General features: G+C 44.2%; 2 protein-coding genes across 5 annotated transcripts in view; one reads left to right on the top strand and one right to left on the bottom strand.

Moving 5' to 3' along the window:
• Positions 1-15,091, top strand: part of ADCYAP1R1 (ADCYAP receptor type I) — a 220,816-nt gene extending 205,725 nt beyond the window's left edge. For 2 of the 4 annotated variants that reach the window (XM_059729227.1, XM_059729229.1), the window contains one exon: positions 1,286-15,091. In XM_059729227.1, coding sequence (XP_059585210.1) covers positions 1,286-1,495 — 210 coding nt within the window. In that variant the 3' untranslated portion in view covers positions 1,496-15,091. The remainder of the gene's footprint in view (positions 1-1,285) is intronic. The other 2 variants (XM_059729228.1, XM_059729230.1) reach the window with 1 other exon arrangement.
• Positions 15,092-17,738: 2,647 nt separating this feature from the next.
• Positions 17,739-25,036, bottom strand: part of LOC102570681 (vasoactive intestinal polypeptide receptor 1) — a 35,746-nt gene continuing 28,448 nt past the window's right edge. The window contains exons 12-13 of the mRNA XM_019499496.2: positions 24,457-24,498; positions 17,739-21,106 (exon numbers count right to left, since the gene is read on the bottom strand). Coding sequence (XP_019355041.1) covers positions 20,918-21,106; positions 24,457-24,498 — 231 coding nt within the window. The 3' untranslated portion in view covers positions 17,739-20,917. The remainder of the gene's footprint in view (positions 21,107-24,456; positions 24,499-25,036) is intronic.

Consider the following 25,036-nt stretch of genomic DNA (forward strand, 5'->3'; position numbering starts at 1 on the left):
CACTAAGATCAAGGAATGCATCTTCATGTATGTACATGCATATTTGTGTGTGTTTTCTGAAGCATACTTCTAATATTTAGCATCGATGAAGAGTTTTTTGCTAAGCCCAGGATTCAATTGGGTTCCTTAAGTGTGGGCATCTGAATTCCAAAGAGCGATTCAATTGAGAAAAACTCAGTAACTGCCTGAATTCATTAAGCACCTCCATTTAGGACTGCAGAGTTCCTGGGGTCTTTGCACTGGAGCTTTGCAGGGCATTCAGAAGCAATGTAGGTGGTGTGAGGTCAACATGTAGGTGGTGTGAGGTCAACTCAAGTCAAAGGGAAGGTCTTTTCATTGATTTCATTGGCTTTGGGGGTTCAGGCCTTGCGGAATAAATAATGAATGAATTGCAATCACAAGGAAGAGCAGTCTATTGAAGGAAAAGGATGCTAGATCCTACACTTTTCTTGAGGATGGTGGATTGATGATTTATAGGTCGCTGTTCCAGAAGTGAAAAATAAAACGTCATAGACCATATCACATCTCTGAGGGTGAAGTCCTGGATAAACTGAAGTTAATGGCCAAGCTTTCATTGATTTCCAATGTCCAGGATTTCACAGGCAAGACCCATGAAGATGGCTCATTGCCTGGGGTTATGAAGGAGTTGGTCTTATGAGCAGTGCTCCGTAATGGTTCACTATGCAGTGTCTTGCCTCTGCTTCTAAATCAGGAGTGGCCAGCCTTTGGCCCATGCTACAAGTGGCACGGACAGCCTCTGTGTGGCAAATGCCAGATTAGAGAAGAGACAAGCAGCACAGTGGCAGATGGAGAAGGGAGGAGAAAGCAGAGCAGCAGGTCAGATAGGTAATAAAAAGCAAGCACAGTAGACCGGACTAGCACTTGGGGAGGGTACGGGGCTAATTTGTGGCATATGTGCCAAAAGCTTAAATCCCACTGACCTAAAGCATCTAGTACTGGCCACTGCTGGGTATGAGGGTCTAGATACCTGAAGAGTACTGACCTCAAGTCTGTAGAAGTTAATGGGCTTTAGAACAGTAAGTAGATGCATTGCTATGATGATCCCCATGTTTATTAAATATCAAAGATCGTGGCACCAAACACAGATGGTAGGTGAAGTCTGCTCCCATTGCATTTCACCACTAGTCCCAGCTTCTTTGAACCTTAGCTATCACTGAGCTGAGAAATTCAAGGCTGGCCTGAAACGAGTGTTGATTTTGAAAACTTGATGATCTGCCAGCATGTACCCAAGCAGCTAAGTACATAAAAAAATGACCTTTTAAAGTTTCTCCCTAAAGGTGCAATCAGAAATAAAGAGGAAATGGAGGAGCTGGAAAGTCAACCGGTATTTTGCTGTGGATTTCAAACATCGCCATCCCTCTCTGGCGAGCAGCGGAGTGAACGGGGGGACGCAACTCTCCATTCTGAGCAAGAGCAGCTCTCAGATTCGGATGTCCAGCATAAATGCGGAGAATCTAGCGACCTGAGCAACTAAAAAGCAAGCCGACAGTCCAACCAAAAAACCCGCCCCTTAAAAAAGAAAAGAAAAAAAAATCATAGTTTTGGTGGTGTGGATTTTCTTTTCATTGTTTTTTACGTTGTTCAAAAGCATGAAATAAAATGCCCCTGACATTTTGAAGAGGAGAGGGGGGAGGGGAAGGGGGGGGGAAAGAAAAAAAAAAACCACAATATTTTTTTAATGATCACTGTAAATACATGACAGAGTCCCATCATTCTTGATGACAACACTAGGCCATGCCCACCCATCTCTCCATGCTCCTGAGCACCTGCACATGATCCATAGTTGGCCAAAGTGTAACAAGTGATTGCTGTGCAGTTGTGATCATTGGCTGCCCTTCTGGTTTAAATCTGTGACTGGACGTTGTCATGGTTATCCTGCTTTGTTTCGTTCTGTTCTTTTTCCAATCAAGTGCATCTTAACCACACCTCATCCCCATCTTTGGATGTGCAAGACATTTTCAGTGCGCCTTCTTTGAGTCTTAAGCTAGAGTTATGAAGCGTGGGCTGGTATTGCCGGCAAGTTCAGGAAAGACTCTGGAAATGGATTTCCTGGCTGGGCTTGGTCAGAAGCAGCCAGTGGATTTGATCGTCTGCTGGGGTTAAGCGAGACGACGTAGCTGTCACCATTCAAGAGAGAGGGAAATTCCGGACAGCAAAGACGAGAGTGAGATCATTTGGTGCAACTACGTGAAACATAGCTGCTGGCATTCAGCAGAGAGGACTTCAGGTCGCAGAGATGGGGGTCTGTTCTTTTTTCCCCCTCTTCCACCGAATGTTTTAGGGAATGTGTATGTTCTAGGCAAACTGTGAATTTTCTAAAAGGGCCGTACTTTTGAGATATATCTATATTTTTGGAGTGGATTGTTTGGATCTTTGGATAATGTGAAAAGAAAAAAAACAAAAGATTTTATTTCCCATGGTAAAGGGCAAAGGTCACTTCCAGTATGTGCACCTCCTCTAGATTCCCCAGGAACCCCTGCATCCACGTGCGTCCCGTGGCACTGCTTTTGATAGTGGCGTGACACATCTTACATAAAGTGTGATAGATCTCCTGGTGCCAGTATTGGGACTCAAATTTGCCAGCACAAGAGGCCCCATGGAGGTCTGGCATGGCAAGTCTCGGAAGGTAAATGTCATCAATGGTGGTTGAACACTTAGGCTGAACAATGGGATGCTCCTAAAAGGAATGGTAGACTTCAGGTGATTGGTCATACATGACAGTTTCTTCTGTCAATGGATACTCCTGTTTTTTTGTTTGACAATAGATATCATCAATGCCTTTGCTTAAAAAGAAAAAGTCCTTTCCAACTTTGCCTTGTAGTTAGAGCCAAGACTGGTATCTATCTACTTCAGTCAAATGTCAATGATGTCAATTCTCAAAGAGCCTTTATGCAGTGCATAAAGACTTGAAAGACTGTAAATGCTCTTACTTCATTATGGATTTATGAACTGATAAAAACTATATATAAAAACGAGATATATATATATATATACATATATATATGTATGTGTGTGTGTATGTGAGTATTAAAACGCAAATATGACCTTTTAAATAAGAAGGTGTGAGCTCAAGCTAACAACAACCAGGAAAGTCAAAATTTTAAGGCCAGTCCTCCTTTCTTCATTAAAATATTTGTGCAAAAGGAAGTTATGCACACAAAAGTTCAGAGTCAGCTAAAATTTTAGCTTTCCTGGGTTTTTTTGTTAGCTTAGGTTAAAAACTTTTAACGTCGTTTTGAGTCTAGATTTCTTTTAATAATAGTTTCCTTGTTTTTAAAAGGAAAACATATCATGTGAACTGATGAGAGTTTTAATAATGACACATAACAATCATATTGTGCTTTTGGGGGCGTAGCCTGCTCTCAGTTACAGTGGTGAGCACCTGCAGTGATATTAGTTGCATTAGGGCATCCATACCAAAATCCATTGAGTAAACAGGAGTTCACAGTAAGCGAATAGCTGAAGGATCATCCCTTATAACACATTATCGTCTCTGTAAGGGTTGAAATCACCCTTCTACAGAGAGCCAGCGAAGGGTCTATTTAAGCTGATTTTGAGGTCGTAAGTTGGCCTTGCACAATTCATGAATGTATTGGCAGCCCTCGGTATTAAGCAGACCCTCCCTGAGAGCAGAATTTGGCCTTCTCTGTTGCACTGAGCAAAAATGACACAAGTATTTTTATGTGATAGATTGGAATTTCCTCTGTCATTAGATGCCACAACTGGCTATTTTAGTGATTTCCCAATAACTCACATAATCATGACGAGAGGCGGGCACTGAAGAGGGGAAGGGTACATTCAGATCTCTTGGGTAAATGTATACTTATAATTTTTTTTTTTTTAAGAAAATGATCTAATATTAAAGGAAGAGATGAGATTTAGTTTTGTATTTTCTGTAGTATGGGCTTTCACAAAGTTAATACTGACCATAGTGTATGTGTCTGATTTAAGAAATACATAGATGATGAAAAAAAGGCATATTTTGCATGCATGGCCACTGGCCCGTTTGCAATTCTCGATCAGTTATAAATTTCTGAAACAACCGTTTATCCATTGCCACTGGGTGGAAAATGTTTTGTGCCATGTTTCTGTCCAAAGCAAAAATTCTCTTCTTGGCCATCCTAAAATCCTCTTCGATTTGAGCTGGTGGGTCTCAGTCCAGTGCCTTGTGGACAAGTGTCCATATCACAGAATCCCCCCTCAACAGTGGCACGTATGGGAAGCCAGATCCTCAGCTGATGTCAATTGGGCATAACATCACCAGTGTCCATGATACCATGCCAATTTAAACAGGGGAGGATCTGGCTTTATTGCATTTTTTTTTATTTTAAATTTTTTTTGGCAGTCTCACCAAGAGAAGCCAAATGAGACTGAACTCGCCTTGGGATTCCTGGAGCCCAGGCTCAGGAGCAAGGCCAGTTGATGGGACATTGCATTTGAAGCTTGCGCTGTTTCTGTATATGCTGTATTTGTTCAGTGGCCAGAGAAAGGACTTTAGTCTTCAAGATTGTCAATCCAATACCTTTCACCAGCACTGAATTTATTAGAAGAGATTATATAGCTCTATATTTAATATGTAGTATATTCTATAAACTACACCCGAACCCCTTCTCTTAGGGTTTTCTACTGGAAGTGCTGACATACTCATATAGTCTGGCATTCACCTGGCCACTCTAACACTCGGTGTTACTCGAAAGATCATACTTCAAGTGTATATAGTTACTTAAACAAGGACTCTAATGCCATTGTGTAGAGTATGCTCTTGGATATCTTTATGTTGAATGTATGCTGAAGATGCTGGATTTGTATAGTCACCACTTCTAGTGACCATCGTTTCTAAACTTCAGGATGGAAGGAACCAAAAGACAGACATGCTTCAAAGTGTGTGTAAATATCTATTTGAGCGTAACAGTGCTTGGGGGGAGGAGGGGGGTTGTATTTTTTTTTCTCACTGTGAAGTATATTTTGGCGTTAGAAAGTATATGTTATTAAAAGGTAATTAAAAAAAAAAAAAGAAGTGTGTGCTGCTCCCTGAGCCATTTTTACACTGTACCTATCAAATGTTTCCCACCCAGTTGCCTGGCTTCCTTCCTTGATGTTGTAAATATAACAGATCTTATGTCCTGCGACCTTTGTGAGCGCACCCTGCAATGGGGATTGATGACCGAGTGTGGAAAGGGTAGAGCTGGTCCAAGAGGCGTCTTAAAATCCTGAAGTGGAAAGTCCCCTTTTAAAAAGTAGAGGGGTGAAATTCAGTCGTGCTGGACACCTACACCTGCTTTTAATCTCAGCTGGTGTTGTGGGTGCTTCTTGATGCTAAAAAATCAAACCTTGGCTTCGTGACATAGCAAGGTCCTTTGTGGTCCTTGGCAGAGCAGAGTGGTGGTGGGGACTGGAGATGTTATGCCAGCTACTTGTGAGCTGAAGTGGGGATCTTACCTGCCATGGCCAGCTTTCAGCTGGAGGAACAGGCTCACCGCTGCACCTGCCCAGTGCTACAGTCTCCTCGGGGACTGGCGGTCTGGACCTACCCCTGCTAAATCAGCACCTGGAACTGATGCCCTGCTCACCCACCCCAAAATACACTACCAGCACTTAGACACTTAAGTAAAAGTGACCCAAATTTCAGAGGCACTAAGAAAGAAATGGCAGGGTGTTTTGCCCAACTTCACTACTCACCGTTGAAAATTTGGGTTTAAAATTTCGGCATAATTTCAGCAATATTCAGGAAGGACTTTTCTTTTGGAAGTCTGCAGTGGTTTAGCAGAAGTAGCCTTGCTACTGGTCTCTCTTCTCCTAGCAGGAGAATAGTTTAGAAGTGGTTACTATATAAAGTCTTGGAGAAAGCTTGGCTTCTTTCGTCAGGTGGCTCAAAAAAGCTTATGCATCTGTGATGCAGTTAGTCTAGAAGGTGCAAACCTACCCTGCCTTCTGTATGAAAGCTGTGAAAGCTGAAAACTTTCTGATGAAGAAAGTATCCTGGCATGTCACAGCATAAAGCATGCAATGCCATTACTAACGGCTTACGGGCTGTTCTTTTCAAAGGGAACCAGTTCTGAAAGGCACTCATGGGAGAGGGTCTCAGCAGCTCCCCGAGCCCTAATGCTCTAGATCATTTGTAGCTGCCCCCCACCCAGAGAGCCTGACCCCGCAAAAAATCCAGGTTTGACTGTGTTTCATTTTTCTTCTATGAGGGTTTTTCTGTGGAGGGGGTATAATGAGCAGGCTAGGGTTCACCTGGGAGATCCAAGCCATGGTCCCCTGACAGAAGGACATCAAATGCTCTTGGATGCAACCAATTAAAACTGAAATTCTTGTTCTGTATTTTGAAAGATATTCCTAGAGTGCCACTATTGCTGACCATTATGGTGACAGGGCTGGACACATTGTCCTTTGTCTTGCAATCATACAAGTTTTCTGGTTCCTCAAGTATCTCCTAGGACTGGCAAGCTATTGACAGTCCAGGGTGGAGGTGAGCATAGAGCACAGCAGTTGAGTTGTGTTTTTAGCTGCAGCTATCTGTGTAGATCTTCAAATGAGTAGCTATGTGATCTACGTCTATCTGCTACAAAGGAGTAAATGCCAATATACAGGAAATGGACTGAACTCGTACAAATTACACTGTCTGGACCTTACTGAGATCCTTGTGCCTGAAGACTGCTTTTTCTGGAAAGTGGAGTATAGCTGGGCTGTTTGTGGCTCTGGAATAGTATCTGTGCTCCAGGGATGTAGGTTGGAGTAGCTTTACTCACACTAGGCATGGCAGAGTTGCACCTTATAGACTAACTCAGAGATTCATAAGGTTTCAAAAGCAACAGCTCACTTCTTCAGATGCTAGGAAAGGCCTTTTAGGGAGCAGGCATTCAACTAGAGTGCTTTAAATATAAAGGATAGGGAAGGGTGGAGGAAAGAAGAAGAGCACTGCTTAGAGAGGCAAAGGTGGATTGAAGAGAAAAACAGCAGTAAACCCAAAGGGGCATGGCTTTTAAAAGCTAATCCAAGTAATGGGATAAGAATCCAGAGCCTCTATTTAGATCACACTTAACACAATCCAGTAGGTGGATTTTTTTTTTATTTTTTTTTAAGTTCAGGCTGGAAGTTCGAGCATTGCTGTGCAAGGACAGGTACTCTGACATCTGCAATCGAATGTCCAGGGAGGTTACAGGATCTGCCCTAGTCTTGTGTGTCTTTCTGGGCTCGATGTTCATTCATTCTTACATGAAGAGATTGTCCAGTTTGTTCAATGTAGACAGCACAGGGTCGCTGTGAGCAGTTGATGCTTTATGTGACATTGATAAAGGATAAGATGAATGAACCCCAAATATGTCATATTGTTGCTGTATACCCGTGTCCCCCGCAGTTGTTGTCTACTAATTTATATTTTGAGTTTTAGCTACTGAAGGAGCATTATTAATATATTTGATGGGGCTTACTCTACATGCAAGTGGCGTTTCATACCACACTGGCTTGGCCTAATTTCTTGATGTCATTGGGGGACTCCTTATATGAAAAGTGGCACAATCAGGACTATGGATTTTTTTTAAATCCACATTTTAAACACGCAGCCTGTCAAATGAAAGAGTTGCAAGGAAATTACCTGCTTTCTATGTTATTCTACAATAGAAATATACCAACAATGGATGAAATTATACCTTTGTGTGTGCATTAACAGCTTCAATGGGAAGTTGCCTCATAGAGACTGAAAAAATTAACCAGTGACCCCCAAACAAAACAAAGCAATAAAGACCGTACACATTTTTGGCAGAAATGAAAGCTGGACAGGCCACATCCTCAGCTATTAAAAGGCAGTGGGTGTGTCTACACGTGTAGTTACACATGCCTAAACTTAATGCACCTTTGTTTAAAGTGATTTGGGCATGTGTGCACATGTAGATGCACTAATGCACATTAAGACGCACTAAATTTAGGCTGTCATAGCTAAGTCACATCAGTGCACGTGTAGCCACACTAATGCGCATTAACACGGTGTGCATCCATTGACTGGAACATTAGACTTGTAGGGCTCTTCCAAGTCATCAAATCCAGGCCTCTGCTGTTGCTGGCAACTGCACTATATAATCTCTTACAAAAAACAGATCAACCATCAACTTAATAATAGTTGGGGGTTGCCCAGACTAGTCCTACTGAACTTGGAATGTAGTAGCAGAGGGGCTCAGCTATCCTGATCTGGATGCAAATGCCCTTTTTTTCAAAGCTTCACTCTGGGTTTGTGTAAAGAGTGTTGTCCATTGTTCCTACTATGAATTAGGTACCTGATCAATCAGGCCAGAGAGCCAAAAGAGGCTGGATGTGATGCTAGTCAAAGTACTTCTTTTGGGGATACCTGGGTATAGAAAGTAGTGCTTCTTCACCATGCTCCGCCAGTATGCAGTAGCTTGGTCAATTTAAATATAGCATTGTTCTTTATCTAAAATAGCACTTCTTCCTCCCTGGAAGGCGGGCAGACTATGGACAGAACCAGCGTACATGCCCAAATGGGAGGTATAACCACACTTTCAGATTCTATTTCACCCTCTTGTGGAATAGACTAGCCCTGTATAGCAACTGCTGGAGACAAACGGATGAGGGATCCCCCACATGTTTTAACCCTAGATCCTAGTGATTAGAGCAGGTAGAGAACAAGGTGCTAAATCCCTTAACTCAGAGGGAGTTTGAACTCACCCATAGGCCATAAAATAGGCCTTATCCAGTATCCTCTCCATCATTGCTCTTGAAGCTGTTCCCCTGGTCAACCAAGAGAGGCAGATATGTGGTACCATGTGGAGAAGAAACCAAATGGCATGTGGCTCAGTGCGTTGGATACTGTTCTGGATGGAAAAGGCCCATGGGGTCCAGCCTGATGAGGCAGTAACTCCAAAAGAGGCAGTAACTTCCCCACTGCTCTCCATCCATTTTATTCAATGCAAAGTGCAGTGGCTCAGCTTCAAAAGGAAGGTTGAAGATGGTGTTGGATGGTGCCCGAACACCATATGTGGTGTTGGAGCCATTTGCTGCAATGGACATTCAAACGCTGGCTGTGTTAGAATCTGGGTTGCCTGGTCTCTGGGCTAATGCCCTAATCAGGCAAAAATACAGGAGAAAAAGCTCCCCACTCTACCCCATACCTCCTCCTTGCCTTTCAAACATCCAGTAGTCATTGGGTTTTGCCTGGCTACAATTTCAGAACTCACCCAGCCCTATATGCATACCTGGTCGTGCATATACCACAGTGTCCCATCAGAGCTACCTCCTACTGAGTATGCCCATTAAGCGTGCAGACATTTGAGTGTCCAGAGATGAATCTGTGCAAGTGCTATAAACAGTACTTATACATCTACATAATTCCCGTTTAGGGGCCTAACGTGAAATGAATTCCACCCTACATGTCTGTTTTGATTGAGCCACCCAGGCAAAGCAAAGAGGAATCAAATGATTGGAAAGGCAGTACAGTTTTTAAGCAGTGTTTGTTTCACTTCCATTGTTAACGGCAGGAATTAGGATATTGTAAGATTGTAAATAACAGACACTGATGAAAAACTATTGATAAAACAAGAACATTAACCCGTAGCAGTGAATTAAACAAGCGGAAGTGGTCAGACAAGGGCAAAAAGTTGGATCACAAACTCAGCTGCCCAGCTTTTGAAAGGGTTCAGATTTGAACCAATTGTTGAGCTACCCTGGCTTTGGTTTCAGGGTGAATGTGAAACCCCAGGAGGCTCATTTGAGTTTCCTAGGGTGGTCACAGTCAATATCTTATAAGACTAAATTGTTCTTTATGATGTCCAACCAAGGTAGGTAGTTTCCCTTTCCTAAAATGTCCATCAGTCAAGCTGGTAGAAATATCCCTAGGATAGCTTGTGAGTTGTCAAGCCTGGGGGCGTCTGAATCTAGCCAATAGAACCATAGAAAATGAGGGTTGAAGGGACCTCAGGAAGTCACGTCTAGTCCAACCCCCTGCTCCCAGCAGGACCAGCCCCAATTAGCTCATCCAAGCCAAGGTCTTAAAAACTTCCAAGGATGGAGACTCCACCACCTCTCTGGGTAACCTGTTCCAGTGCGTTACTACCCTCCTAGTGAGAACATTTTTCCTAATATCTAACCTAAACTTCCCTTGCTGCAACTTGAAACCATTGCTCCTTCTTCTGTCATCTGCCACACTGAAACAGTCCAGCTCCATCCTCTTTCGAACCCAGCTTGAATGCTATTCAATCCCCCTTCCATTTTCTCTTCTCCAGACTAAATAAGCCCAATTCTCTCAGCCTGTCCTCACAAATCATGTCCCCCAGCCCCCAAACCATTTTTGTTACCCTGCACTGGACTCTCTCCAACTTGTCCACATCCTTTCTATAGTGGGGGGCCCATAATTGGACACAGGCCTCCAGATGTAGCCTCATCAGTGCAGAATAGAGAGGGGCAAAGTGAACTTTAAAACCTGGCACCTGACTTATATGACTCTATAACCCAATGTTAGCTGCCATCTCTCTACCAGAAAGAAAGTGCAGAGGGGTTGGGGATCCCAGCAAAGAACAAAGGAAATGAAGGGAACCAGACCATCATCTAAAATGACAGCCCCTCTGTTTAATTTGCATCATCGCAATGTAGGTTTTGTTTTGCTCTTGTTTGCATCGAATAAAATATAAAACACAAAAACTGCTTGATACTTGAGCTCTCTCTTGAGCTTTGCTGCCTCAAGTAGGTCTCCCCATTAATGCCATGCCCCTCACTTCTCTTTTTTTTTTTTTTTTTATAGTGGCAACACAAGTGAAGATAGTTCAAAGCCATACCCCAGGCTGCATCCTGCTAAAGGAAGTTGCAGCCCATGATTTAATGTCTAGGGGGCTGATTAGAACAGAATCAAAATGCCACAGTGGCTTCTTTCTTAGGGCTGTCTGTTAGGTTTAAGTGATTTTTTTTTTTTATATATATACTATTTCACTCCTTTATTCAATGTTGGGAGGGTGGTGGAGTTGATCCTATGCTTCGCCTACTTCCTTAATAAAGAGAGAAGGTGCTTCTTCTGCAGTCTTAAAAATCTTGATTACAAGTGAACATACATCTTACATGTTTTTTAGGTAACTGAAAAGTGAGTAAGTCCTTCATGGTATTTTTTAGGGCTGTTTTTACCTGTCTGACTAGATACTGCCATTCCATAAATTGCTAGACACCTCAGGACTCAACTTTGAGCTGGCCTTCTGCTACTGCTGTTTGCAAGTCTCCAGCTCCTCATATCTTCTCTTGATGACTGTCTCCTACTTCCACTGTGTTTTGTGCTGTTAAATTTCCCATTCACTGATGTTTCAACACTGAAATCTAGAAAACCTGTTTGCACTGGGTCTGATTTCTCCTAGGAAGGTTATTGCTGTTCATTAGAGCTGGACAAATGTTTGCCAAAACTTTATATTTTCATTGAAAGGTGAGGGGAAAAAAATGTTGATATTGTTTTTTAATCAAACAAAGAGAAAAATGACAAAATAGCTGTTTTCTTTCTCTTGGTCTCTGACACGAGTTGTGTCCAGCCTTTGCCAGTTCACACATTTAAAGACCAGACCTAAAAACTCTCCCTCACCCTGTTCTACTGTTATAGTCCCCAACCCCACCACTGTCCCCCATCCATTTCCTGGTTCTAGGCATGTGAAGTTTTGCTCTGTTCAGGGATTTTCAGAAAAGCAGTGGGTCATGGGTAGGTGTTTGAAGTAACCCACAGCTTTCTAAATCCCAAGAGATCCCAACAAGCCAAAGTGATGCACCTCATTTACTGTATACGCGCAATGCCCTTTATAAAATGTTTCCTTCAGTCTTGTGCCAGCATTGACATCTTTATTATTATTTCTATCATGGCAGTGACCAGTCTCCAGCAAAAAAGTCTAGGTGAGGACATGTAAAAATAGTAAGGGCTTGGGTACATGAATAAATTACCATGAAGCCAAAGACAATGGGGCTTTTCCAAGCATCAGCTGCTCTGTGCTAATGACCTGAATGCATGCTTTTACCTTGCGGTAAGTGCAGCTTAAAAAGGACTAAGTTACAATGGGTATGGCACTGTGGAGTAAGAGTAGTTACAGTGGGTATGGTACTATGGAGTAAGAGTAGACACATGGCCAATTGGCACACCACAAATGACATGTAGGAAAGCCCCACTCTCCTTGGCTTCACTATCTTGTTCCACAGCTGATGCCTTAAGAGATCATGCCTGAATCAAAGTGAGCACAATCTAACAAGATAATAAAAATATTGTTATCATTCCCACTTTACAGATGAGTGGCTAAAGCATGGAAAGATCCATAGGCTTTCCAAGGTCCCACAGGATGTCTTCTGAATCTGGGACTTGATTTCTTGAGTTCTAGTCCACCATTAGCTTATTCAACCTGTGATCCTCTCCATGATAGGTAGGGTGTGCTTTCATAAGCAAGAAGAATATCTATATTGCCTAACTTTGTTGAGTGACTCAGTCTGAAGCTCCTTCAAGTCAGCTCTCACACTGTGCTTGCTTTCTTTTCCTTCTTTTTTTTTTCTGAGCCACCTGCACACAGAGAGATGTTTGCAATCTTCAGAAAGCACTTGAAATGAGACTATTCCCAGGGCATTTTGTCTAAAGCAGTGCCACGAGGAACAAAAGAAAACCTTTCTCCCTGAATGTCTCAGAAGAAATGGTGGCTTTACATCTCCAGTGGTCTTGCCCAACCATCTAAACTGGTTATGAAAACCATAAGATCTTCCATGAAATTTTGCTCATTTTGAGAAACAAACCCAAACCAAAGTCATTAAAAAAAACTGGATTTCAAAACTCCTAGTCACTGTGTTTATTTTTCATCATCATCCTTTTATCATGCATCTCAGGTATTGCACTTTTGGGTCCTCACCAGCACTGAAGGATGTCAAGATATCACTGGAAAAATTGCCCTCATAAAAATTCTTGCCATGCCCTTGAGCACTGAAAAAAGGATCCTCACCTTCACTAGGAGATGCACAGATTGGTGATTCCAAACAGTAAAAGTGGGGCAATTCAGAGCAATGTCTGAACATCTAGCTAACCCTTGACCTCTGAGCTATGCTGCTATCCCTGTCCAACATGGGGAGAAGCCCTGTCTGGCCATATATAAGTGTTCTAGGGTGAGCACAGGACCATATCTGAATGGTCATTCAGCAGAAGCCCAGCAGTTGCTTTCCTGAGGAGCATCTAACCTAGGCCTACCACTAGATTTTTGTAGTCCCTTCAAATGCAAGCTGAGTGCAGCAGTAAATAGTATGTCTCATGCTGTAAAGTGATAAGAAAGGTATATCAAACCCAGTGGATCCCATGAGCCCCTCAAAACTATCCAGCCATGGGATAGTCAGAAAGCTGGGCCCTTGCTCAGCCTCTCCTTCTCTGCTCTGCCACTGAAGTATACTTTTAAAAGGACCTATGAGTGGTGGAGCTATAGCATGGGAAAAAATGTGCCCTGGGCAGCTGTCTCTCACCCTTCACCACTTCTTTGTGCCTACCTTCTTGCTCCCAGGCTCAGGAAGAGCAGCAAGCAGGGCGCCGCACAGTACAAGGCACTCTGGGATATGCACTCCTCCAGACTGGCAGTGGAATTTGCTGCTGGGCGGAAATTTCAACCCACATTTTTTGCTGCTGAAGCCCATGTCCAGAGGTCAAAAAAAGTGCTGAATTGAGTACAAAATCGTAGTGGTCAGTTCTCCATGCCCCGCCTCCCCCCAACCACCCCACTATACCCCGGCAGCAGCAATTTCACTGCTGCTCTGCAAAGCTACTATTCTCAAAAATGCCATGTGTTCTGTGACACACACGGCATGTCTACACATGCTTTTGCGTGTGCTTAAATTTAACGAGCATTTACTTAATGCGCTTTAAAGTGATTTAGGCCCATGACTACACATGCACATGCTAAGGTGCATTAACGTGGTGTGCGGACTGATTTGGGACTCAAGTCAGTTCCAAGTCAATCGACATACACAATGTTAATATGGCTAATGCATCTACATGTGCATTAAGGTGCTTTAGCGATTCACACCTAAATTTGATACTTGCTTTTGCAGACTGGGGCACATGCCTCACTCACCCAACCCATGTTACATTACATTACTGAAGCTACTGACAAATGGTACACACCGGGTTATGCTGTCAAGTGGAGCTGGAGATGGTGTCTGGCCAGTGAGCTGTGTGTGTCAGCTATGCCAAGAGTTGTGTTTGGCACAGCCTGTCATGAATAAGAGTTCTCAGTTATATGTTCCTGGGCCCAGAACCAAACCTTTAGTGAATACAGCCAGGATCGTACCCTCTATTTTTACCCACTTCAGGCACACACAATGGGCTGTGGATTGTGCCTACTATAACAGTGAGTGGTCAACTGAGTGGTGCATGCAGTGACACCTAATGATGCGCTCGTGTGCAGCTCCACGTGTCTTTGTTCTAGAGCTAAGTTCGGTTAAATGCATATTGCACCTTCTGTATGGCAATCCTGTAGCAGAACCTGACCAGTGTGCCAGAGGTTGAACTTGCGCATTTTTCATTTGGATATTCTCTTTTTGCCATTTTCTTCCTTTTGTCTTGTGGGGGGGGGGGGGGCGGTCATCCTTGTGAAGAATTAATGTGCGATATGAACTTTACTGTGTCTGTCAGTAATTTAAGTAATCTGGGCCTCTGTGGATGCCTGTTTCAATGAACCTGACCACAGGACAGGAGTCTCCCAATGTCATTCTGTACCTGTATAATCTGTAGAAACAAGCCTTTGTGTCTTCATTTGCTCTCCTGACTTCTTGTCATTACAGTGGCAATACAACATGCTGCAACTCTGCAAAGAGCTGTGCCGTGCTGATGTGCGTAAAGCTATATTTTGGCTTTTGACGGGGTCACCATATGAATTTATCAGCCCTTTGGGTCTAATAGTGACACTTTTTTGTCACAATTGGTAATGGGATCTGGGTCACTGAATTTTGTTATGAAGTGAAAACACACAGCTGTTAACTGCTGCTTACTAGACTAATCTTGATTTTGTGTTCTGAGAAACAGTACTGGATTTTAACATGTATACTGCTGGAAATGACACAATAAATGTATTCTCATTTTTATACGTCTCTTCTGGGCTAATGGGGTTATCTTTCCTGGCGGAAAGTTAGAGTGGGATCTCCTGAGGTGTTCTTGCTATGAAAGCCTTCGGGTGCAATCTGGCAAACTCAGTTCAGGAAAGAGTAGGTGTACGGTCTTCCATATTAGCATGCTACTTGCATTATAACACCTGTGCGATGTTGTTCATATCACTCACTTCCTTGTGTGACATTGCCTAAGAAACTGCTGTGCCAAACCCAATGGGCTGCTAGGCTCAGGTGGGCCTTCCTGTCTGCCTAGCAAATGAACGCATTACATATTGCACTTTATTTAGTCTCATCTACACTCTAATATGGTCTCCTTATTGCTTTGTCAAATTAAAGCTATTCCTCGCACAATAGTTGGAAGGGTTTTGCTAATCCGTATTTAAGCAGCCTAAGTGGAGCCTCAGTCACTTCTTGGCAGCAGAGGCTTCCAGAGTACACCAAAGCTTTATGAAATGTTTCCTTCTGGCCTCATATGCTCAATCTTATCCCTCTAATGCACTTCTGTAACTGGCCTAGAAGCACAATGACCCGCACTCCACAATGATTAAGATAAGTATCTCCTGTACATGACTAGCCTCATGCATCACTTAAGCAGGATATATATTTGTGTGTTAGGAAGCTAGTGTGATGCTCAGAGAGTAAGTTTGAACTGGAAGTCCATTGAGCCAAATCTGGCTCTTAATAGGTGTCCGAACCTTGCAAACTAAGTGTTGGCATGAGATGGGGAAACCTTCCCCCACCCACCACTCTTAACGACTCTATGTGACTAATTCCAAAGAGACAGCACTGACAGTGTGTGCACAGTCCAGGGAAATCTATTTTCCTGGTTGTCTAACCTTGATGCATTCAGTCAAGAATCCAGGCAGGCTTCTGTCAAATCTGGTCTTGGATTTGCGGATAGTGCCTTAAACCCAAGGTACTGTATTTTGAATGAATTATTTTATGCACCGTGACTAGCATGGTCCATCCAAACATGTATTTCCTCTGGAGATTTCCAACCAGCTCCAGCCAAAGGTCTGTGGATAGTTTTATGCTACCCTTGGACCAACCCATGCCCAGTCTGGAGGCCCCTCTAAACCAGATCCCCAGTTTGCGTTGAACATCTGTGGTCTCAAAAGCCTACTTACAGCCATCAATCACCACCAGGACACAGGGATGTCCCCGGCCACATCTTCTGCCCACAGCCTTGCTGCAGAGAAGGATGAAATATGGGGCTCCCCGGTGCTACTGCCCAAGGATGCCTGACACCATAGGCCAGGTAATCCAACTCCATGGGAGCCTTTCCTTAGAACAACCCAACATCTTACCCATGGTTCCTATTTGAGGTACACACGGTAATACCCATGCCCTTATCTCACATTGCCAGGCAGTGCCACTCTGAAGCATCACACTGCTCCACGCATGCCGCCTCCTGGACTGGAATCAATACAAACCTCTCTGCGGCTTTTGGCTAGAGGGTCTTGCTCTTCTGTTCTGGGTCATGCTTAGCGCCAAACTTGGAGAAGGGAAGGATTTTTTTTTTCTGCCCCTCCCAACTCAGATTGCCAAGGGCTGTGTGGGAGTTTCTAAGACCCTTTAAGCATAAATGTATCAATTACTTCCCTGTCATTGCAGTGGCAGGGTATTGGCCATGCCTTCACCTCCCCTGCTTTACCTTTGCCATGTTATAGGGCAGGTGTGCTCAACCCCTGGCCTGCAGAGCCATGTAATCCAGCCTGTAGGTCTCCCCACGGGTCTGAAAATTTGGTGGTGGGGGAGCAGTGGTAATTAATGCTGCTACCGCTCCCTTGCCACCAAATTTCCAAACCACTTGTGGCTAGATCAGCCTTGCATAAAGGAAATGGTCTTGTTCCCATATAGCTACATGGGAGCCTGACTAGGCCATTCCCATGCACTTGGACTGGGCCACGTGCCTAATCAGACCCATGAACCGGATCCAGCCTGTAGCAGGACTTAGCACTGCTCATCTGGCCTGCAGGCCACGAAGGTCGGGCACCAGGGTCATAGGGCGTTCTTGGTGCTTCTGGCTTTGTGTTTGTTGGGTGAGGGTTTGAAGTGGTGACTGCTGAGCATTCACAGGTCAAGGGCTGCCGGTGAATGCAGGGAACCTGCCTCAGTGGCCCAGGAAGCCCCTTTCCACTTCTATGTTCCTGTCTTAGGGGGTTCAGCTGGTAAATGAATGAGCTCTGAGGAGAGGCAAAACTAACATGAGCATAAACTTGAGGGGGCCTCTTTTGCTGTGGGAGGTAGCAGGCCAGAAGCAGCATGTCGTGATCCAGCCCAACACTGCCTGGCACACTACATCAAGGATACAAGGATGCCCAGCGTGTGCAGCATATCAACATATCATGAACGTGTGCCACTTCTGTAACACATACATACACTTTGCAGTGTTAAGATGCAGTTGGATCAGAGAGCGTTGCTCTTCTGCAGCACTGGGGTAACATCCATTCAGTGGAAAGGGCCAGAAGATGGCCAACATCAATGTTTTGGACCCTCTCATCTGTGCAGCCCTTACTCCAAAGTCGGCATTTTTGCAACACTCACATCCCAAGAATTTCAATAAAAGAATAAAAAAATATTTAAGGAATACATTAGAAGCCTTGGCACAAGTGCCTCCATCTTGTAGGCATCCTCCAGTACATAAAGGCTGGAACAACTTTTGGATAACTTTGTGAAGAGACAGGCTCGCAAAGCCAGTTTCCACATTTTTACTGGGGTAAGCAAGAAAGCACTGACTTAGGTCACACAAACAAAGCAATTGAAACCCATTACCATAAGGAGCAGCGCTCATTGTTATGAGTTGACACCTGACTGCTAACAGCTGAGGCCATCCTAATTAGTTAAGTATTTGTTGTAAATTCTTCACTTAGCTGAGAAGGGGGAGTCTTCATGATCAACTCTTTCCATTAACAGAAACCCAATCAGGTTGAAGATGGATGGATTTGTTAATTGTATATAGATGATTGCCAATGCGGGGGAAGTGGCAAATCATGGACCTGAGCTGGTAGAAGACCTGAACAAGAGCCCAGCATTGTTGGGGGTCCATCCTACACCCTTTTTGTATTTCCATTTATGGCTTTCCGCCTGTTTTTGCATTTCCATTGCCTGATCTGAATGCCAGTTAAACATATGTTTAGCTTTCCAATAAAGCGATGCTCATGAGAAGAGACAGGTGTGCTCTCTCTTTATTCCCCATCCAACAAAGCAAGTTCCCTTTGTTCTAATTTGGGGATAGCGGGCTTCCCTTCAACACGAACACTAAAAATGATAAGTCAATGCCTGGGCGAGGATGAGAGGAACCATAAACAGACAAACATTGTAGCATTATTATAAAACCCTGCTGTAAGCTCTTATCGTGAAACCACTGCATCACCACAGGAGCGTGCCATGTGTCAGCACTGTTGCAAAGTGGTTATCGTGACAGTAGCCTGCAAACCTGTGTACATCTTAACACGTGATGCCTACTCCAAGAGGTAGCTCCTTCTCAAGTTTCTGTCTCTTCGTAGCCAGAGAAGGCTGAAAGAGCCCTTGACTTGGAAGGTTAAACTTGTGTTGGAGGTTTTCTTCAGTTTGCAAACACCATGAGACGCCTTCCCTTCTAACTTGTGTAATTGCACCCATCTGCACACCCCAAATCAGTTGAGACCCACATTATAAGGCCTTATATAAACCCCACTTGAACCTACCAGAGGGAGCTTTCCCCTTGGGGAAATACTGCCTGCAAAGGAAGTCCACTTGAGTATTTCCCGTACCTAGGTACCTACCTGGTGGATATTTTCTAATAGCTTTGTGCACTATTATCCAGCAGGCTGCAGATATTAGCATGATGCTGACAAATGCCACGAGGTGGCAGTAGCTCCCCACATACCTACACCGCTTGTCTAGTGTAGGATGGGTGAAAACCTTTTGTTTTTCACAAAATGCTGACAGGAAGCCATACTTTCCCCCATCCCCTTGTTACACACACATTAGCATTGTCACATCTGTAGCAAGGAAGGCATCAGCAGACCTTCACAGCCTGAGAATTGATAGGACGAAGTGTTAATAATAGCTGCCAAGTGTTGTGCTGTTCCAAGTGGGATCTTCAGTGCTCATTGTTTAAAAGCCTAGTTTGCATATTCAAAATCAATTTGCATATCACTCTCCACGCTGTCTCAGGGTCAATATGCCCTGCCCTAAAACGGTGAAGGAAAGCACGCAGTATTCACAACAAGGCGGCTGAAGTGGGGTGAAAGATCCTAGCATAGGATCAGGGCACAGCAGATGGGGCAAAGGAGACAGAGCGAGGGTGTCTGGAGGGTTGTTAGGCGCACCGAGTTGGGGCAGTCCGAACAGCAGTTTTGAGGTGACTAGATGAATGTCTTTAGGCATCTTGTTGGATCCCGCAAGAAGGTCTCTTGAGAAAAGTTTCAACTGCAGTGGCTTTGGAGATCCCACTCCCAATTTTAGGCTTCACTCTTGTTGGCATCTAGTGAATGGAGAGTCAGAGCAAGCAGGCAGGGCTTGTTTCTAGTCATGATATCTTGCAAGTTTGGAGGCAATGTTGGGAATTTTAGACATGTCCAAAATTTCCTAGGTACTTAACACTCCATTACTGCACATGCCCAGAAGCAGCTCAGGCTTGCCAGTGATTGACCCCCATCTTCATCATTTCTTACTGCCTAACGTAAGCCGCTCTCTGCCCGATGTTCTGCCTTTTGCAGACATCGTTCTTAAGCATCTAGCACTACCCACATCTAGAAGACCTAGCCCCCTAACTGTAGGGGATGGATTTCACTAGGCATCTACATCATTCTAGAGATCTAGTCCAAGACCTGAGCTCACCATTGAAATGGATAGGGGTGGGGGGATTTAGGCATCTATATACCTTTGAAAATCTGAACTGAACAGATTTGGTGAAGATGACCTAGGAATTCCATGATGGAGCAGGATATGAACCCAGGTTTTTCTGAGATTTAAGCTACTGCCCTAACCAGTAAGTCCTTGTTCCTCCAAATCAAGGAGACAGAGGTCCTTTTCTCAAGTAGTCATAGCTCCCGAAGATCTTCTAGTTCTGCAACCAGGCTTTTCAGCTCCTCCTTTGTAGGGATAAACTCTCACTATGACCAATCAGAGGGGAAGTTCACAGGAGGGTTCTCATGAAGAGTCCACCCCCTTTACTCTCATCTTTGCAATTCTTGCCTTATATAAGGATCTTAAGATTTCATCCAAAATATGACCCCATTTTTGCAGATGGGAATGTTAAAGCACACAGATTAATGAAGATATCTGAGGTTTCACCAAATGGCTAACAAGTTTAGCATTTGTTGGCTCCCAGGCCCTTCCCCAACCCTCTAGATCAAAGGTGCTCAACCCCAAACTGTGGGCCAGATCCAGCCCGCAGGGCTCCCCAGAAGTCTGGACTGTGGGTGGCAGGGGAATAGTGGCACTGCTGCCCAGCTGCCACATTTCCAAACCTGTGGGAAGCCGTAGACCCCTGTAACAAGTGTAGATAGGATGTATGTACACGGTGGCAACTTTCCTTATGGCATAAACTGAAATCAGTGGACCCATCCCACTGTCCTAGCATTGACTTACATCAGTTGGTATCTAAGGGAGTGAATTTTGAGTGCTCGAAGAAGAAAAGATCTGGCCTCTATTTTTTTCTGTAATAGGTGAAAGGAACAGATGGTGTCTGGGAGAAGAAGTTCTCATACATGGGACAGTATCATGAAGATCCAACAGATAATCTGCACTGTCATCTCAGTCCATGTTTTCAGGAGACAATATGGGAATGTTTTAGGCTCCTTTAAGACGCTCAGACAGAGGACATGCCATTCTGGTACTTGGATGTTTTTTTCTTAGGGCTGATTTTTTCCAGTAGTGATAACTGTGTGACATAGTTAATAGGACTGTTTTCTCTGGATACAGTCCGTTTTCTGTACGTGAAGTTCAAGTACTCTTGGTATTGCCACTTACGCAGCCGCTTCTTCAGTTCAGCTTGAACCTACAGAAATGGAATTAAAAGAAACAGAGCTCAGGAATTCGAACTTGAAAATGATGTGGCTTCTCCTAGACTATATCTTAGATGTACAAGAAAATATTTTTTTAAAATAGCAAAAACTTAGGCTACTAAGACCTGGATCTTACTCCACCTTAAGATGTTATGCCTCTGCTGCCATTTGCCTGAGATGTACATGTCTTGTCTTATGAGTGTGACCCTGTACTGTCTAAGGAGATGCATAGGAGTTCAGTAGGCAGCCTTATGTACTTCCATCATGTTGGGATACAGCTCAGTCAGCAGGGAGATGTCTACCTGAACAAGGACATTTAACTGATGGAGCAAAGCCCAACCTTTTGCAAAATGGCTGATGGCAGTCAAAGGCCTCATCCATCTTCTGCCCCATGGCCTAGTGGTTAGAAAACTTGCTTGGGAATTGAGACGTGTTGATTCTGGACCATACTCGATCACAGAAGGGATTGAAATCACATCACCTGCTTCACAAGAAAGTGCGCTACCCACCATTTTCTGGATGAGACAAGGCTGAGAGCATCTTCATAAAATGGTAGAATCCTAGAACGTCAAGGTTGGAAGGGACCTCAAGAGATCTAGTCCAACCCCCTGCTCAAAACAGGACCGTACCCAGCTAGATCATCCCAGCCAAGGCTTTGTCTAGCTGGGTCTTAAAAACCTCCAAGGACAGAGACTCCACCACTTCTCTGGGTAACCTGTTCCAGTGTTTTACTACCCTCCTAGTCATTTTTCCTAACCTAAACTTCCCTTGCTGCAACTTGAGATTGTTGCTCCTTGTCCTGCCATCTGCCAGCACTGAGAACAGTCCAGCTCCATCCTCTTCAGAACCACCTTAGATAGTTGAAGGCTGCTATTCAATCCCCCTCAGTCTTCTCCAGAGTAAATACACCCAGTTCCCTCAGTTGTTCCCTTTAAGTTATGTGCACCAGGCCTCTGGCCATTTCTCCTGCCCCTCCCCCACCCCGGACTCTCCACAATTTGTCCACATCCTTTCTATAGTGGAGAGCCCAAAACTCCTCCTAGGCAATGCTCCTACCAATACAGCCCAGTATGCCATTAGCCTTCTTCACAACAAGGGCACACTGTTGGTTCATATTCAGCTTATTGTCCACTGTAACGCCCAGGTGCTTTTCTGCAGAGCTGCTGCCCAGCCAGCCAGCCCCCAGCCTGTCCCAGTGCATGGGGTTGTTCTGTCCTAAGTGCAGGATTTTGCACTTGTCCTTATTGAACCTCATGAGATTTCTTTTAGTCCAATTCTTCAATATGTCTAGGTCTCTCTCTATCCCAGCCCTACCCCCCCCCCCCCAGGATATCTACTACTCCCCATTGCATCTGCAAGCTTTCTGAGGCTGCACTCCATCCCATTTTCCAGGTCATTGATGAAGACAGTGAACAAAACTGGCCCCAGAAACAACCCCTGGATCACTCCAATTGATATAGGCTGCCAATTAGACATTGAGCCCTTGATTATTACCCTTTGAAACCAATGATCCAGCCAGGTTTCTATCTGCCTTACAGACTGCATTTCCATAGCTTGCTTGGCAAAATGTTGTGGGAGACTGTATGAAAAGCCTTGCTAAAATCAAGGTCTGTCACATATAGCGCTCTCCCTGCAGCCATAGAGTCAGTCACCTCATCACAGAAGGCAATCAGGTTGATCAGGCATGACTTGCCCTTGATGAATGTATGCTGACTTCCTGATCACCTCCTCTTCCAAGTGCTTAGAAATGGATTCCCTGAGGATCTGTTCCTTGACTTTTCCAGGGACTGAGGTGAAGCTGACCAGTCTGTAATTCTCTGGATCCTCCTTCATCCCTTTTTTAAAGATGGGCACTATATTTGCTCTTTTCCAATTGTCTGGGACCTCTCCTGATTGACACGAGTTTTCAGAGATAATGGCCAGAGCATCTGCAATCACATCAGCCAACTCCCTCAGCACCCTTGGGTGCATCGCATCCCACACCATGAACTTGTGCATAGCCTTCTTTTCTAATAATCTCTAACCTGTTCTTTCACCACTGTTGGCTGCTCACCCCCACAGACTGTGCTGACCAATGCAGCAGTCTGGGAGCAGACCTTGCTTATGAAGATGGAGGTAAAAAAGGCATCGAGCACTTGAGCCTTTTCTGCATCCTCTGTCACTAGGTTGCCTCCCCAATTCATGAAGGACTCGCACTTTCTCTGATCCTCCTCTTGCTACCGACATACTTGTCAGAACCCTTGTTACCCTTCATGTCCTTTACTGGCTGCATCTCCAATTGCACATTGGCCTTCCTGATTTCATCTCTGCATGCCTGAACACTACTTTTATACTCCTCCCTAGTCATTTATCCAAGTTTCCACTTCTTGTAAGCTTCCTTTTTTTGCGTTTTAGCTCACTGAATTGTTCCCCGATAAGCCAAGCTAGTCTTCTGCCATACTTGCTAGTCTTCCTGCACAGTGGGATAATTTGTTCCTGCACCCTCAGGAAAGTTTCTTTAAAATACAACCAGTTCTCCTGGACTCCTCTCCCCCACAGACTAACTTCCCCGGAGATCTTCTCTATCAGTTCCCAGATCAAGTCAAAGTCTGCTCTTCTCAAGTCCAGGGTCCTTACTCTGCTGCTTTCCTTCCTACCTTTCCTCAGGATCTTGAACTCAATCATTTTGGAGCCACTGCTGTTCTTTTTCTCCCTCCTCCCTCTTACACACTCTACTTCTGGTGCTATGATTGAAGTGTTTTTGTTTAGGGTCCCAGCTTCAAATGGTAGAAGGGGTTCAAATTCCCTTTGGTTGAATTAGGCCTAGAAACCAGATCTCCCACTTTTTCAGGCAAAAGGTGGGGAGGCTGGCTCTTACCGTGGCCATGACTACACTTTAGGAGTTGGGGAATGATACTGAGTTTGTTCTTTCTTATTTAGCAACTCATTTCAATCAAGTGTATCTGAAGTTACATTATGTTCACATTGTCGCCAGGCTTCTGAAAACTACTCCATGCCCACCCCCCCACCTACTCTCCCATGCACCTTGGGAACGCTCCCAAACACCAGTCTCAAACTCTTAAGAGACAAAGAGCTCAAGAGGCACTGAGTGGCCACCCCTGAAGTGTCCTCATTGCCTCAGTTCCAGGTTTGAAGATATGCAGCTGAAGTGGGTTAGGCGGGTGAGAGAGAGTGGCTGCTGACTCCAAAGAGGTAGAGAAGTGCACGAGGGAAAAGGGATGAGGTTCTTTCATGCTTCCAAGAGAAGATCAAAGTGCAATGAAATGGGACTTGGCATAACTGGTATACAACTGAATCTTATGTGTTTCAAAAGGCTCCTGTGATGTGAGGTCTTGCTACTTACCTCTCCATTTAAGAAGCAATACAAAAGGGCAACAACAAAGCCCTAGGAAAAGAAAATAACAAGTCAATAATGTCATATCGAACATGGTGAACTTCAGCACCTCTGCCTTTGGAGCACAGAACAACATCCATTTTTAGTTAATAATTTAATTATTAATTCATTAGGACTGACTGGCAGCAAAATACATTTTTCCCATCATTATGTTAGTGGTGTCACCCTGTATAAGTAGCTTTCATATTTAGATTAAATACTGATGACTCACGTTGTGCTTTTCACCAATGCCCCCTTGGGCTTAGAATCAGGACTGTCCAACTCTGGACGCATCTACATGTGCTATAGGCAATGAGCATTAAATCTAGTACCTCCACTGTGAGATACTACAAAAATGTACCTTAGTCTATTTTAATCACATTAGCCTGGTTTGGGGGCATTTTTACACATGCAAGCGCTTATACTGTGATACTTTCAGGTGTATAAATGGCCAAAAGCACGTCAGCACTGTGAAAATGGTGGTGGCATGCTTTTGAATTAAAACACATAGAAGGCGCTTTAGTTCAAAAGTGCACTGCTATATGCTGAT

This window comes from Alligator mississippiensis, chromosome 5 (assembly GCF_030867095.1).
Source record: "Alligator mississippiensis isolate rAllMis1 chromosome 5, rAllMis1, whole genome shotgun sequence".
NCBI classification, from domain to species: domain Eukaryota; kingdom Metazoa; phylum Chordata; order Crocodylia; family Alligatoridae; genus Alligator; species Alligator mississippiensis.